General features: G+C 25.1%; 1 protein-coding gene across 1 annotated transcript; it reads right to left on the reverse strand.

Annotated features, from left to right (window-relative positions):
* Nucleotides 1–3,640: 3,640 nt before the first annotated feature.
* Nucleotides 3,641–12,463, reverse strand: LOC107646484 (protein BONZAI 3). The gene is made up of 16 exons (XM_016350667.3): nt 12,188–12,463; nt 7,527–7,574; nt 7,266–7,414; nt 7,091–7,139; nt 6,670–6,726; nt 6,326–6,505; nt 6,100–6,234; nt 5,942–6,003; nt 5,712–5,811; nt 5,509–5,623; nt 5,344–5,420; nt 4,964–5,098; nt 4,566–4,733; nt 4,347–4,460; nt 4,113–4,209; nt 3,641–3,934 (listed from the first exon to the last, which is right to left on the reverse strand). The coding sequence occupies exons 1-16, from the start codon at nt 12,386–12,388 to the stop codon at nt 3,822–3,824; spliced, it is 1,800 nt and encodes a 599-aa protein (XP_016206153.1). The 5' UTR covers nt 12,389–12,463; the 3' UTR covers nt 3,641–3,821.
* Between the last annotated feature and the right edge of the window lie 3,137 nt (nt 12,464–15,600).

Consider the following 15,600-nt stretch of genomic DNA (forward strand, 5'->3'; position numbering starts at 1 on the left):
TTATTATATTTACAATTATACTTATAACATGTTCAATTTGTTATACATTTTTCTATTATTCATGTATTATTATTATTTAATAAATATTTTATGTTCAAAATGTTATTTATTTATTTATTTTAACTAACCTATAATTTTATTTCTATTGTTATGTTATCGTTAGTTTTTTTAAGATATTGTTAAAACTTGTTATGTCATTGTTGATTATTTAAAATTTGATGTTGAGACTTGTTATATGTATTTAATTTTTTTATTTGAAAAACCGTAAATCCAAACCGATCCAAATCGCTTGTAATCAGATCGGATCGGATCGGATTTCCAAAAAAATTTCATCCAATCCAAACCGCACTGCACATAAATTAAGTGTTCGGATCGGATAGCTTTTTCCTTTAAAACCGAACAAACCGCACCGCGAACACCCCTACCTAAGGGTGCGTTTGTTTATAGGCACGAGACATTGAGACAGAAATACAGAAACACAAAATCGTGTTTGACAGATGAGACATGGATAGAGACATTGTGTCAAGAGACACTAAATTAGTGTATTTTGTGTTCATCTAACCGGAAAAGACACAGAGACATTAACAAGAGGCACAACTTATTTTTTATTTTTTTCATTATTCTTATTAATTTTTTATAGTTATAACTCTTATTATTATATTTTTCTTCCTAAATTTTTTGAATGAAAAAAATTATAATAAATTAGACTTTTATAATTTATTGTAATTTATCACCAAACAAAATACAAGAACACTAATTTGTGTGTCTCTGTCCTTTCTGTCTAATTCTCAGCGTCTTATCTTATTCTGTTTTTAAAATCAAACAAAGCATAAGAATCTTAATTGACTATTAACATTATAAATTTATGAAATTTGATCAAATCAAAGTTTAATTAAGGAGAGAACTTGAGGTATTGGAATTTTTCAATTTGGGGTTCATTTGATCTAACTTCATTAAGTAATAATGTTAATAGTCAATTAGGACTATTAGGTGTGTGTTGTTATGTTATTTAACGTACTACATTAATAAAATCTATTGCCGTTAACCATGAAAGTGACGAAATAACTAACATGATTAATTTAAAATCTTTAAAAGACAAATTTGATTAAAAATTTTTTTCGAAAACTAAATTAGAGAACGAGTGATCTTTTAAGAATTAATTTAATCATTTACTCTTTAAAGTACTAAAATATATTTTACGCATTAATTTTAAAATACTAAATTACACTTATAGGATTATTTGAAATTCTTTGATTGCATTAAAAATTAAAAATATTAATTTAATATTAAAATAGAAACAATCTTAAAAATAAATTAAAATACCTTTTAGAATAAAAATTAAAATACTCGTTGAGAATAAATATTTTTTAATTATATTAAAAATTATAAATTTAAACTTTAAATAAAAACTAAAATACCCTTGTAATTAATTTTTATAAGAACACAACAACTTTTGAATGTTGCTAAAATACTAAAGTAATTTTATAAGAACCAATTCATATTATTTAATTGTATTAGGAATTAAAAATTTAAAATAATATAAAAAATATTAAAATACTCTTATATTTAATTTTTAAGATATTAAAATAGTCTTTTTGAATTAATCTTAAAAATAATAAAATACTCCTTTAAAATTAAAATTGTTTAATTATGTTTAAAATTTTATATTATAATTTTAAAATATTAAAATATCTCTATAGAAAAAAAAAATATATTTAACTATTTATGTTTGTTTTTGTTTTTATATTTATCTTAAATAAAAAAGATATTGAGACATAACTCAATCTGATACATTTTACACTTAATTCAATACAAAAAATTATGTAGCCTCTATCGCGCGTCTTTCAAGTTTTATCTTTCAGTCTTTCTCTCAGTATTAGTCTATCGTCCATACGCAACCTAATAATTTCATTTATATTTGAGAAGCTACATTTAGTTTTGGATAAATAACAAATGAGATTATTATTATTATTATTATTATTATTATTATTATTATTATTATTATTATTATTATTATTATTATTTACTTTTTACATAAGTATATATGTTTTTTTAATTAATTTATATAATACAAAATCTTTTATCATTGTGTTTATATTTAATATTATAATTTTTTCACACAAAATAAATTTATTATATGTTTATTTACTTTTTACATGAGTATATATTTTTTTAATTAGATTTATATAATATAAAATCTTTTATCATTGTGTTAAAAATTATTATGCGTTTGTTTGCTTTTTACGTGAATATATTTTTTTAATTAAATTTATATAATACAAATTTTTTTATTATTGTGTTCATATTTAATATTATAATTTTATTTCACACAAAATAAAATTGTTATATGTTTGTTTGCTTTTTATGTGAGTATATATAATTTTTTAATTAAATTTATATAACACAAAATCTTTTATCATTGTGTTCATATTTAATATTATAATTTTGTTTTACACAAAATAAAATTTATTTAAATTTTAATATATATACATAATATATATTTAATATTATTTTTTAGGATTCTAATATATCCTTTTTTTGGGTTTGGTGAATGAATTTTTAATTTATTTTTTATGTATTATTTATTTTTATTTTAATTTTAAAGTCTAGTTACTTTTTTTTGGTAAGAGTAAAGACATGTTATTTTTAATATTTGTATACTATTTTTTTTTGTTTTAGACTTCAGCCCAATATCTAAAAATTATAAAAATATTTAAAATTTAAAAAAAAATAGTTAACCTAATTAACAGATTACCTCTTTAAATTTAAATTATTTAAATAAAATATAATAAATGAATGGTTCAAATTTAATGAATTATAAGGGTGTGGAACAATTAATAAAGAACAATTAAGAATGAGCCTATTTAATTTTGTTATCTAATTAATAAATGAAGGGTTCAAATTTTGTTATCTAATTAATGTTTCCAAGAAAAAATATGGATTCATTAATAAATATGTATTTCTTATAGATATGGAGATATTTTTTTTAATTAGAATTCACAACTTAGAAACTCAATTTTGTCTTGGAAATAAAATTTAGGATCTGATTTGGGATCATGAAGAAATCTGAGCCTCAGATTTGTATGGATTGAATTTTTTTGAAGTGATAAACAAATTGGTGGATTAGTTTTGTGAAAAAAAGTATAAACGACAAATCTGATCCCTAAATTTGTATTTTTTTTAAAAGAAAAATTAAAAATCACAAAAAAATACACCAAGTATCTACATTGTTGAAAAACACTGTTTGAACCACAACGCTAAAAATAAAAAGCACCAATGTGTCTTGTGTAGTTATGTTTTTGTGAAACTAATTCTATGCAAAATTAATTTTAATTTTTAAGTATTTTATTTTGATAGTCCCGATTATGGCAAAAGTAATAAATCTGTCTTTTCTCTTGGAATCTATTTGAGTCGACAATTAATTTTGATATCTAGAATCAGGACTAAGTTTGATAATACTATTTCTTTTTTCTTCAAATTTATGTATACATATAATACAAAAAAGTTGTGTGGAGTGATATTATCATTTTTCATATAATCAAACAATATAACTTCTATAACATCCTCAAGCTAAAAACAAAATTTTCTTTTCACTCTTCCATTTTCAACAGTTTATTCTCCATTACTAACCATGGTAAATTTGGAATAACAGATCTCAGAGGGTTAAAAAAAAGAAATAGATCTATATTCCATGGTAAATTTGGAATATTAGATCTCAAAAGTGAAAACCATAAATCCTTTACAACGAATAAAAAAGTTGTATTTACAGTTTGAATGAGAAGTATGATAGCTAATTCGTTGGGGGTGTCTATATTCATCGACTAGTGAGGAACTTGTTGGGAAGTAAGTGGCTTAATGTCTCTACTTAGCATGAAACTCAGAAATTGACCAGGCAGTTCTTCCAATAGAGCTTGCACCACTGAGATACTTCCCCCTGTCAAAATAGCAGCTTCCTAAGGTTTAGGAATGAAAACAAAACAGCAATGTTTTTTGTGTTCACACTTCATACTAGATTGAACTACTTCAGTGTACAAAAAGTTAACTAGAAATGTTGCATATAATAGTGCAAACATAATTCTTTATAAACAACTTCACAGAACAATTGTACTTACTTTGGACTTCTCTCATAGGGACAAACTGAACGATATCTCGTGTAGCGATACGACCACTAGAACCCTCTAACCGACGGCCATTATCAGCATCCAACACCTGCAAAACCCAACAAGCACATGTTATGTTATTATCTCTACCTATATGAAACTGTTAAGAGCATTCCAATGCTATTATGAATAGTTAATTTAGTGAGTTTGGGAAAAATTCTTGGACAGGATTAGAAGGTAGATCACCTCCATGTTGGTGAAATCAGCACCTCCAACTCCAACTATAAGAACTGATAGGGGAAGATCAGATGCTTTCACAAGAGCATTTATTGTTTCTTGAAGATCCGTAACAACTCCATCCTATAAAATCAAGCACATCACTTGATTAGTCCTTCATCATAACCCGAAAAAGGAAGTTCTTTGAACAAGAAAACCACTTATACCCAATTGCTGAAATCTTCTCACCGTTATGATAAGTAATACGTAATACTTGGTTCCATTATGTGATGCAAGGGACTTGGCAGCCATTTCTGCAGCAGTGTTGATAACTGGACCAAATAAAGTGGGTCCTGAGAGTGTGACATTGTGCAGAGCAGTTGCATATGCATCCATTATGCCTTCAACTCCTACAACCTACAACAATGGAAACCTACCTCTTAAATTCTTTTTCTCTTCAAGGTTGGATACTAGAAGCAGTGTTTCGTAAAATATAAATTACAAGTTGGTATTATTTGTACTCACTTCGCCCTGCACACCAAGTCTGGTTTCTTCACCCTTAGGCTTGGTGTAAACGGAAGAGTGAATACAACAAAAATAATTTTTCTTTTCGAGAACGATCTTCAAAAATTGAAAAATTTTCTCACCTCGGAGTCTCTCGGAGTCCCATTCAGATTAAAACAGTGGGAAACGACACCAGCTGTGCTTCCTCCAAAGCCCCAAGCAGGAAACTTCCTATCAGAGTCATAGAACTGAATAACCTCCCCAACCTCCATTATAGCCTGCAAAAGATTAATATTATTATGCTGATTAGTGATTAGGCAAGACTTTTATATATACAGCATAATGTCACCTTATTATATTAGTTAGTCCAATCATATATCATTGTATTTTCAAGAATTTTGTTTTGAAGCACTATCACTATCAATATTGCAAAATAGCAGACCATATTCTATTGTGCTCCAAAAATTTCTGGATCAGAACAGCAGTTCAGAATCATTCATTGAGAACAAAGTATCAAGCTTACCCTTTGATATGAATTTAACTGACCCGAGACATCAATATAATGCAAAGAATCTGAATATCGAGGATTTCCATTTGAAGCTGGACAAATTTTGAATCAGTTAGCATGATATAAGATGAATATGTAATTTCAGTAATCATCTTCACCAAGATAACAATATTTACTTACCAGTGAAATCCACAGCAACCATGAAGTTCAGTTCAAATCCACTGGATACATAATCAATAAAGCTGAATTGCTCCTTTTCACAATATTGATCCACAAAAAGTTGACCCTTCAGCATCTGCATAGAAGAAATTCCAAGAACTATGAGATTAAGCACAGAAGTGGACCATAAAATGTAATTCTATTATTGCATGGTCAATAAGTACCTTCTCTTCTTTTCTGTGGTGTGTGGATGGTATGAACAAATTTGTGCCTGTTCTCTCTTTGTTAAGCCTTTCTAGGTCTGCTATTGATGATCTCAGTTTACTGAAGGCAATAAAAATTGATATCAATATATATATATATACACTTAAAATCTATGAATGAAAAAATGAAGGCTTACAAGAGTTTTGAATAATGAACAAAATAAAGCAATAGACAATAATTGCATAACTACCCAATAAGCACATGGTCACCACTGCTATTGAAATCAAAACACTCAATGAGTAATGGATTTTCCTGAAAAGTAACAATTTCGAAACTAGATAAATATCATGCTAATGTGAGTAATCAAAATGAACTAGTAATCCATATTTTTTAAGATGATAAACCCACTTTACTTCCAAACTGACGGGAACTAAGGGTGACTGGTCTCCATGTTGGATTCAAATTGTTGTTAATAACTTCAGTCTTGCAAATTGGAACAGAACCTCCACTCTCAACTACTCTTGATATTCTTAAGAAGGGATCCTACAAGGAAAACGAAAAACAAATATGAGAAGTTTTACAGATGCAAACAAATAATAAGTAGAGAAGTTGTAGATGGGGATTGAATATGTACAGATTTTGAGAAAATGTCCTTGTTATCCAAATGTGAACATCTTAAGATCATCTCAATAGCAATCTTTGAAGCAACAGTCTCCTCAGCACGAATAGTGAGTGCCCCTAGGTTTCTTGAACCACCATGCCTGGTTTTGTTTTGGAGGTTTAAGGTTATGCTCCGGCTATGTTTAGTCACTATCTGAAACCACAAAGAAGAGGCACCGGTGTCAATAAAAAGCAGCATCCAAGTCACTTGAAAGTAGAGTTTTTCACAGAAAAGAAATAGAAGTAAAATAGTACAAATATTAGACCAAATTAGCATGCTGGTCATCAATGGAGGTCAATGAGTAGAATGAAACTGACCTCAGATAAAGTGCAACTGGCTTGCCCAAGAAAATCTTGGTCTTTCAGATTTAGTGTCTACAAGAGAATACAAAACTTACTTTTAAAATATAAATTTTACCATCAAATAATAAATTTGGTTGGAATGTACACATTACACAGTACTGCTTTCTTATTTACTATTTTAAGAGTTTATGATTAAGTGATTATGGGGAACCATTACATACTTATGCTTTCAACTAACAGATTATTACCCTTTTGTTAATTTTTTTCCCTCTTCAGTAATTTTAGCAGGTTACAATTTCGCCTTGTCTAACCCAATTGAAAATTATCTGTAAAATCCTGGTCTAAGCTAAGGAACCATATGGGGGAGAATTAATGGTTCAATTAAGCATAAAATGTTAAAAAGGTATATAGTTCTTATTGTCTAATTTTTACAAACCTTAGTGGTAATACCATGATATTTTGAATCAACATCGTACACATGAAATCTGGAAGAGGGGCCAAATGACAAGTAGTTCCAAGTTAAGTTACTCAAACAATAAAGAATGTGTATGTGAACACAATGAATCTCATAATAGGAATAGGAAATTAAATTATCAAAGGGGATAGCTTACTCAAGTGGTTGCACAATCTCAAACTGAAAAGCAACAGTAATTTTCTCTATCCACTCTGGATTCAAGTTATTCATGATGACCTCAGTGCGACCCAGTTCTTGCAATTTTCCATTTTGTTTCTTTTCATATACAACAACCATGGGATCACTCTGAAATAAATTTTGAAGAAAAAGGAATTGAAGTAAAACTATACTAATAATGAATTAACAACTTGCAAGTATCAAGGAGTATATGCATCTTTATATCTTGAAAATAATATACCTTTGATGTAATATCCAGATCAAGTAAATTTGATGCTGAAAAAGATAACTGCAAAAAGTGATTAGAAGAGCATAGATATTAGTTCGGCTTATAGCTGTTTCAAGTTTCAACCATAATGAGCAGTTTATATGGAAAAAATAATGCAGCGCACACAAATAAACTTAAAGAAATAACAAATAAATTGAAAAACACATAAAATACTAAACATGCTTAATCAAAATGGTGAAAATAACACCAGAATATTGCAAAAATTTTGACAAGCCAATAAAAAACATGTGTCAATTTTTTCATCAGCTTGTCCAAAATTCCGATGAAATTGCTCACAAGCAGAATTGAACTCCTGGAATATGCTATGCTACTCTTCTATATGAATGAATACTAGTAGTTAGTCATCAGCTTCAAGAATAAAGGGTAATATTGTCAGGGAAATCTGAAGATAAAAGCTCATTGATGATCTTCAAGTTGTTAAACATTTACTTTTAATATTTTCTAATAACTATCCATATTTAACATTGATTTTTATTTTCCACTTTTATATTCTTGACTTTGTTTTTAACAAAAGGAAAATGAATTTTTGAAGATATAACCATTGAGGCATTGACCATTGTAATCTATAAGGAAGATAATCAATCTACCATTCTCAAAGTTTGATGTAACCTTGGTACCTTACTCAACGGATAATTTTATAAAAGGAAAAGTTTACTGCCAGTAATTTTATTATATTTTGGTCAGCATGTAACTAGCAAAAGAAAAATGAATAATCACACACCATTAAAAATATCATTGATAGCTATTTGATGACTATAAATCACAAAAGTTGCTGGCCTTAACACTTCTCTTTTATAAAAAGTTTTTGTGTGAAGAAAATAAAAAAAAATGTATAAGACAGAAATGAAAAAGAAACTAAAGGCAAAAAAAAAAAAATACTAAGCTATTTGTATGCTTTATTTTCTCCACATAATTTATCTTTTTTATGTGAGTTGAAATATAAGTTAAGAAAATTAAATTAAATTTAAGGATTGAATGCACGTATTGATGCTTTTTTGACTTATTATTTTGATAATTTTATCTCTTTTTAATATAGTAAAGGTATACAAGCAGCAGAAAAGACGTAAATAATTTTTTTATTGATTGAAATTTTTTAATGAATGTTTTAGTTCTCTCAAATTAATTTTTATAACGAAAATATTCGAGTAACATCTCTATTTTCTTTGTACTGATTCTTAATTTATAATTTTTTTTATCTATTAATTCAAATAAAGATATATTCTATAAAGATAATAATAGAGAATTATTAGATAATTTGAGATATTTAATTAAATTATTTAATATATAATATTTTTTTACATGTTAGATATTATCATAACACAATCACAATTTTCATATGAATATGAATAATCACTTTTTTAATTATATAACATAACCTATTTATATCTCACTACTATTAAATTATGATTGAACTCTACTCATCATGGATTAGCTTAGTTTACTATAGAATTTACTAAAAAAATTAAGAGATTAATAAAGTAATAAAATAATAAAATAAAAAATTAAACATCATTAAATTTATAATTTTATTATAAATAAATTTTATTATTTTAATTTAAAAGCGATTAGATATTTATTTTTTTTCCAGTCTCTTCATTCTAGAAGAGTTTAATCTTACAATACAAAAGTAATTATTATTCAAACTAAAAATATTCCATTAATAATGAAAGCCCAGTAGAATTAAATTTGCATCAAGCCGTTAAAAGCACGGTTTTTTATTTCAATAAATAAATTAATTATCATAATTACGAAAATAAATAATTTAAAAAATATTTACTAAAATAAATACTTCTTTTATAAACGACATAATTTTGTATGTATTTCGTTGTAAAAAATATTAACGTGTATATGATTATTTATATCTCGTTTACAGTACATGTATTTAAAAAAAAATTTGAAAATAATAAAAATATTAATAATATCAATAATCTAAATTTTTAGTATGTAAATGGTACATTGAAGCCAATGAGTAATAGCTCAAATGGCATAGTCTCCCAATACTCAATTAAGAGGTTGCGGGTTCGAGTCTCCTATATTTGGTAAAAAAAAAATGGTACATTGAATTGATTTAAATTTGAAAAATAAAAATAACCGTTTGTCAAATGTTAGAAGGGATTGATGGAGATAGTGGAAAGAGATAACCGTTTTTTTATCTCTCACGTTATCTTCCACTATCTACGTGGGAGATAGTGGGAGATAGCCGTTTCAATTCTCTTCCCACTATCTCCATCAACATTACTTTTATTTTTCAAATTTAAATCACTTAAATTGAATTATAATTTAATCTAAAATTTGTATGTACATTTAAATAAAAGTTAACGTGTATATAACTATTTATATCTCGTTTATAGTGTACAGTACATATATTTTAAAAAAAAAAATTTAAAAATAATAAAAATATTAATAATATCAATAATCTAAATTTTTAGTATGTAAATGGTACATTGAATTTATTTAAATTTGAAAAATAAAAATAACCATTTACCAAATGTTAGAAAGAATTGATGGTGATAGTAAAAAGAGATAACCGTTTTTTTATCTCTCACGTTATCTTTTACTATCTACGTGGGAGACAGTGGGAGATATCCGTTTCAATTCTCTTCCTACTATCTCCGTCAACCTCTCCTAATAATGCCCAAACAATTACTTTTATTTTTCAAATTTAAATCACTTAAATTGGATTATAATTTAATCTAAAATTTTTATGTACATTTAAATAACAAGGGAGATAGATTGTCTATTTAAAATAGGTTTAATTATTTTATTGGTCCCTATAGTTTCGTGAAATTTTCAATTAGGTCCCTGTACTTTTTTCTTTTTAATTGAGTCCTTACATTAATTTTTTTTTCAATTAAGTCCTTTTTTTTTTTTTTTACAGAAGATATGGAGACTTGAACCCGCAACCTCTTAATTGAGTATGGGAAGACCCATTTGAGCTATTGCTGTTTGGCTTTTTCAATTAAGTCCTTCTTATTAGTAATGGACTTAATTTTATAGGGACCCAACTAAAAAAAAGAATTGGTATAGGGACTTAAATAAAAAAAAAAGTATAGAGACCCAATTAAAAAAAATTTTGGTGCAAGGACTTAATTAAAAAAAAAAAAATATAGGAACCTAATTAAAAATTTTGCAAAATTATAGGACCAACAAAATAATTAAACCTTTAAAATAAACATAAATATATTAATACGTTTACATGAAACCACGTAAGTACGTAAACACGTTTTCTAACTCTACTATTAATTCTATTGCTTCTAAAAAACAAAATTTTTAAATTTTTCATGTATTCTCTTGAATATTAATTTTAAATTATATATATTTTAAATTTTATTTATTGCATAGGAGTACATAAAAGTTTAAAATATAATTTAAATATAATTATATTTTAAATTTTGTTTATTATATGGGAATATATAAAAAATTAAAGTATATTTAAATTTTATTTATTGTATGAGAGTATATTTAAATTATATTTTAAATTTTTATTTATTTTTATGCAACAAACAAAATTTAAAATATATATAATTTAAATTTAAAAATTAATACTCGAGAGTACACAAAAAATTTAAAAATTTTATCAATTAAAAACAATTATTATTCAAATACGTGATAACAAAATGCAATTCTTTTTATTACTCAAATCGAAAAACACGAGACTTTTAATAAAAAAATCAAGTAAATGAAGGTGAATTTTTATTTGGAACTAAAAGAAGAGTAGTTTCTCAAATGAGTCTTTAAAAAACTGAATAAAATAGTTTAATTTTAAATACTAAATTGATATCCGAAAATAGTAATTACTCTTATTATTGATAAAATAATCTCCCAAAAATTTTAAAATTTAATAAAAATACTTAAAAGTCCCAAACATAAGAATATGAGGTCACATACAAGTGTTTTTCCTTTCATGTGACTTCATGGTGTTTAATTTGCGTATTTTTGTTAAATTTTAAAATCTTTTTAAAAAACATTCTATGAATAATAAATTAGTACTTAATCTTTTGGATACCAATTTAGTATTTGTTTTTTACTTTTACTTCGTTAAACAAATCTGTTCCCCATCAAATTATTTGTCTATACAAAAAGACATTTAAAAATTTAATTTTTTAGAAATTGTTATTTTTTTTTAAATAACTATAGCTATTGATTTATCTATTTTTTTTATTAAAATTTGACGCGATTGATATTTATAACAAAATAAAAAAAATTATGAATTAATTAGGATTAAGTACTTGTTTGGACGTAATTATTTTGTTAAAAAAAAATTTTTTTTAGAGAAACTGTAATTTACATTTTTTTTTAAAAGATATTTTTTCTTTAAAAAAAAGATATTTTTTATGTAATAAATAAACAAAAAATATTTTTATATTGTTATACCCAAACATAATTGATAAATAAAAAGATTATTTTTCATGAGATATTCAAACATAAAATTACTTTTACTTCTTCATAATATCTTTTAAAATAAGATAACTCAAAAAAAGATTTTTTCTTATAAATTACTCAAACAAGTCCTAAATTATTCTACTAAAAATTCTTTGAAATTTAGAATATTACTTAAAAAAAGATAGAGCTTATGGAGTTATGGTAGAAGACAGAGAGCGTGGTGGCAATACCTCAACCTGAGTGAACATTGGCTGAAACCCTTTGGTTTTAAAGAAGAAATCAACGGCGTCGTTGTGGGCTCCATTATTGTTATCACCTTGATGCTGCTGGTTTGGATATGGATTTTGATTTTGATTTTGATTCTGATGTGAACGAAACCCTACTCCCACTGCTTGCTTTCCCCCTTCCAAATCAGAAAAGCACCCTCCCATCACACTCCACTCAATGCCGATCGATCAATGTAACAGTAACCCTGACAGTGACGCGTTTTGATTGCGATTATTCGAACCACAATGCTGCTCTTTGAGTCGTTTTAATTGCTACTTCCTTTTCTTTTATAACTGAAACAAAACGCGTTATTTGAATGACTCTTAAATAATAGTCGTGTGTATCCTTATGACTATTATTTTTTTTTCCTTTTTTTGGTTACATTAGCAATTTAGCATGATAAGATTTGAATATAGAATTTATAAATTATTATATAGATATCAGGTTAAAAAGCATATTGTAAGCGTATGTCATGACTCCCACGTCAAGGCTTTATCACGTAGGATATAATTTATTCAATGATAAATGCTATGCTATCTAAAAGGTGACATTTAAAATTAATATTTAATTTAAAAGATATAAAAATAAATAATTTTAAAAAAATTAAAAATTATTATAAAAAATAAGTTAAGTAAAATTTAGACAACTCATAAGTACTATAAAATTGTCTTATTCAATACATCAAATTAAAATGGGTTAATAATCAAATTCGTTTTTAAATGATCACCAATTGATTTATTTTTTAAATTCATCTATAAAAAATTAAAGTAAACATATTAATTCCTAAAATGACATGTACATTAAATTATTTTTTTCGATCTCTTAATTTAATGATGACATATCATATTAAGCGTCTTGACACATATCATTAATCTATCATATCATTATATTTAACATGATTTAATTAATAGAAAGAACAATTTAATTTGCAGCTAATATGACTAATTTCATTTTTTAGAGATTAATTTAAAAAATAAATAATTTTAGAGAATCAAATTTAATTATTAATCCAATAAAATTTATATAAAAAAGTTTTATATTTTCTATAAAATATTTTCATTTGTATAATCCTTGAGCAGAAGTTAATCTGCCATTATGATGCATGGTTTATTTGACCGGGTAAATAATGTACAATTACTATGAAATAGGATCACTAATACACATAAGAAACACAATATAACAAATAATATACAGATATATGAATTTTAATCTTTTATAAAATACGAATATATATATAAAAAATATATTGTAATAATATTTTATTGATATTAAAATATAAATTAATATTTTAATTATTTTTAATTTTTATTATATAAAATGTTTAAAATAATATTTTTGTTTTAATAAATAATAATATATTTTTTAAATTCATTTAAAGAATACATAATAAACATAAGATTGGATACATGTAATAATATTTAGATGTATTAAAATTAAAATATGTTTAAAAAAAATAAGAGATTTTTTTATTAAAATATAATTAAACATAAAACACATGTGTGTCGAATAAATAAATATATTTTATATTATTATTATTTGAATTAAACAAATAGTTATCAATAATTTGTATTTACTTATAATAATTATTGTTAGATACATTAGTCAAATAGATTAAACTATACTATATTATTTTAATTATACAAAACATGAAAATATACATTTTATAAATAAAAAATATCATGTAAATATAAGGAGAAGCTAGCCGACCAGCGTGTTATAACTTAAATGACATAGTCTTTTTATATTTATTTAGAGATTGTAAGTTCGAGTCTCTGTATTTTTAGTAAAAAAAAAATGGAGAAGCCAGCAGGTAGTCAACGGAAATAGATTTTCTGTGTAATTGCAAGGCAAAGGCAGGCGGGGCACTGAGCGAGAGAGGGCTGCTATGCTTCGTTGTTTACCAGCAAAGATGTGGAAAATAGTTGGCGACTAATATAATAGAAAAAAAAATATAAAAAATTAATTTTTAATTATTTAATATTAGTCAATTTTTATTTTTTAAGTTAGATTTATAATTTAAAATTTAAAATAAATATATTTATTTTGTATTTATTAAAAAAATTTAAAGTTTTTCTATTATTAATAATCTTATTATGTATCATTATCCATTAAAACACATATTAATTAAATCTTTAAAATAATTAACTAATATTAATCGAATAAAATTGATTCTTTAACGTTATTTTTTTCTTTTTGTCGCGTAGACTTATTAATGTTTATCATGAAACTACTAGGCTGACCCCCTTCCTTGGGTCTCCATGGAAATTTGCTTTAATTTGTTCACAAGATACGACCCTATACAACCTTACAAAGTGTCATTATTTATCCTGGAGACCAAGACTAAGAAAAAGAACACACAGGTTCTGAAAACCGAATAACTTATTAAATCGATAAAGTTACAAATTTAAATATTTAATTGAAATTTAATAGAATAATACATTTATGTATATAATATATATTTTTTTATATTTTATTATTTTAAACTAGATAATTGCTAAAAAATTAAACTAATTCAATTAATTAATCGATTTTTTATCTAATTTTTTCAATTATTTAATTGATTCGTTTCCAACTAATTTTTTACTTAAACCGAACTAGTCTAGTAACAAATTTTTGATTAACCTGATTAAATTAGTCGATTCGATACAGGTCAACAATAATAAGAATAAAATAGTGTACATAAAAAAAATTTAGATCATCTGAATAGAGAAAATTAATAAAGTGATAAAAGTGAATAGGTAATAATGGTTGAATTTGTAACTTTTATTAGTACCTCAATATCTTGATAATATATATATTAGAATAAACATAATAAAACTACACAGTGAAGTAATTTTTTTCAACTAAGTCAGATGCCCACGCATTTTTTTAATGTGGTCATTGTCTCGTTGTTGTCATCTTTTTCTTCGTCATCGTCATCGTCTTCTTCACTTATTTAATTTCTTCTCCTCATTTTTTTATCTTTTCATCATCCTTCATTATCATTATTATTGTCATTGTCTTTTTCATCTTCTTCTTCTCTCATATATGTTCAGAAAATTAGAGCACATAAATTTTGATGCACAAGACAAATTTTGGTATATAGCACCAATTTTTAAAGACTACATGCTTAGAATATTAACACCTAACCAACAAAATATGCACAACACAAATTTTGGTATATAACACAGAAGATTTGGTACACAATTTAGAAAATTTGATGCACAACACAGATTTTTAAAGAATTACATGTTCAAAATATTAATACCCAGCACAATAAAATACATACAGTACAAAATTTTTGAAGGACCACAATTGACTCATCCAACGAACAAAATATATTCGCAGCAAAAATTTATATGCTATCTGCAAAAATTTCTGTACTATGGATAAAAAG

The sequence above is a fragment of the Arachis ipaensis genome, chromosome B6, assembly GCF_059453495.1.
Source record: "Arachis ipaensis isolate K30076 ecotype BB chromosome B6, ASM5945349v1, whole genome shotgun sequence".
In the NCBI taxonomy this organism is placed as follows: domain Eukaryota; kingdom Viridiplantae; phylum Streptophyta; class Magnoliopsida; order Fabales; family Fabaceae; genus Arachis; species Arachis ipaensis.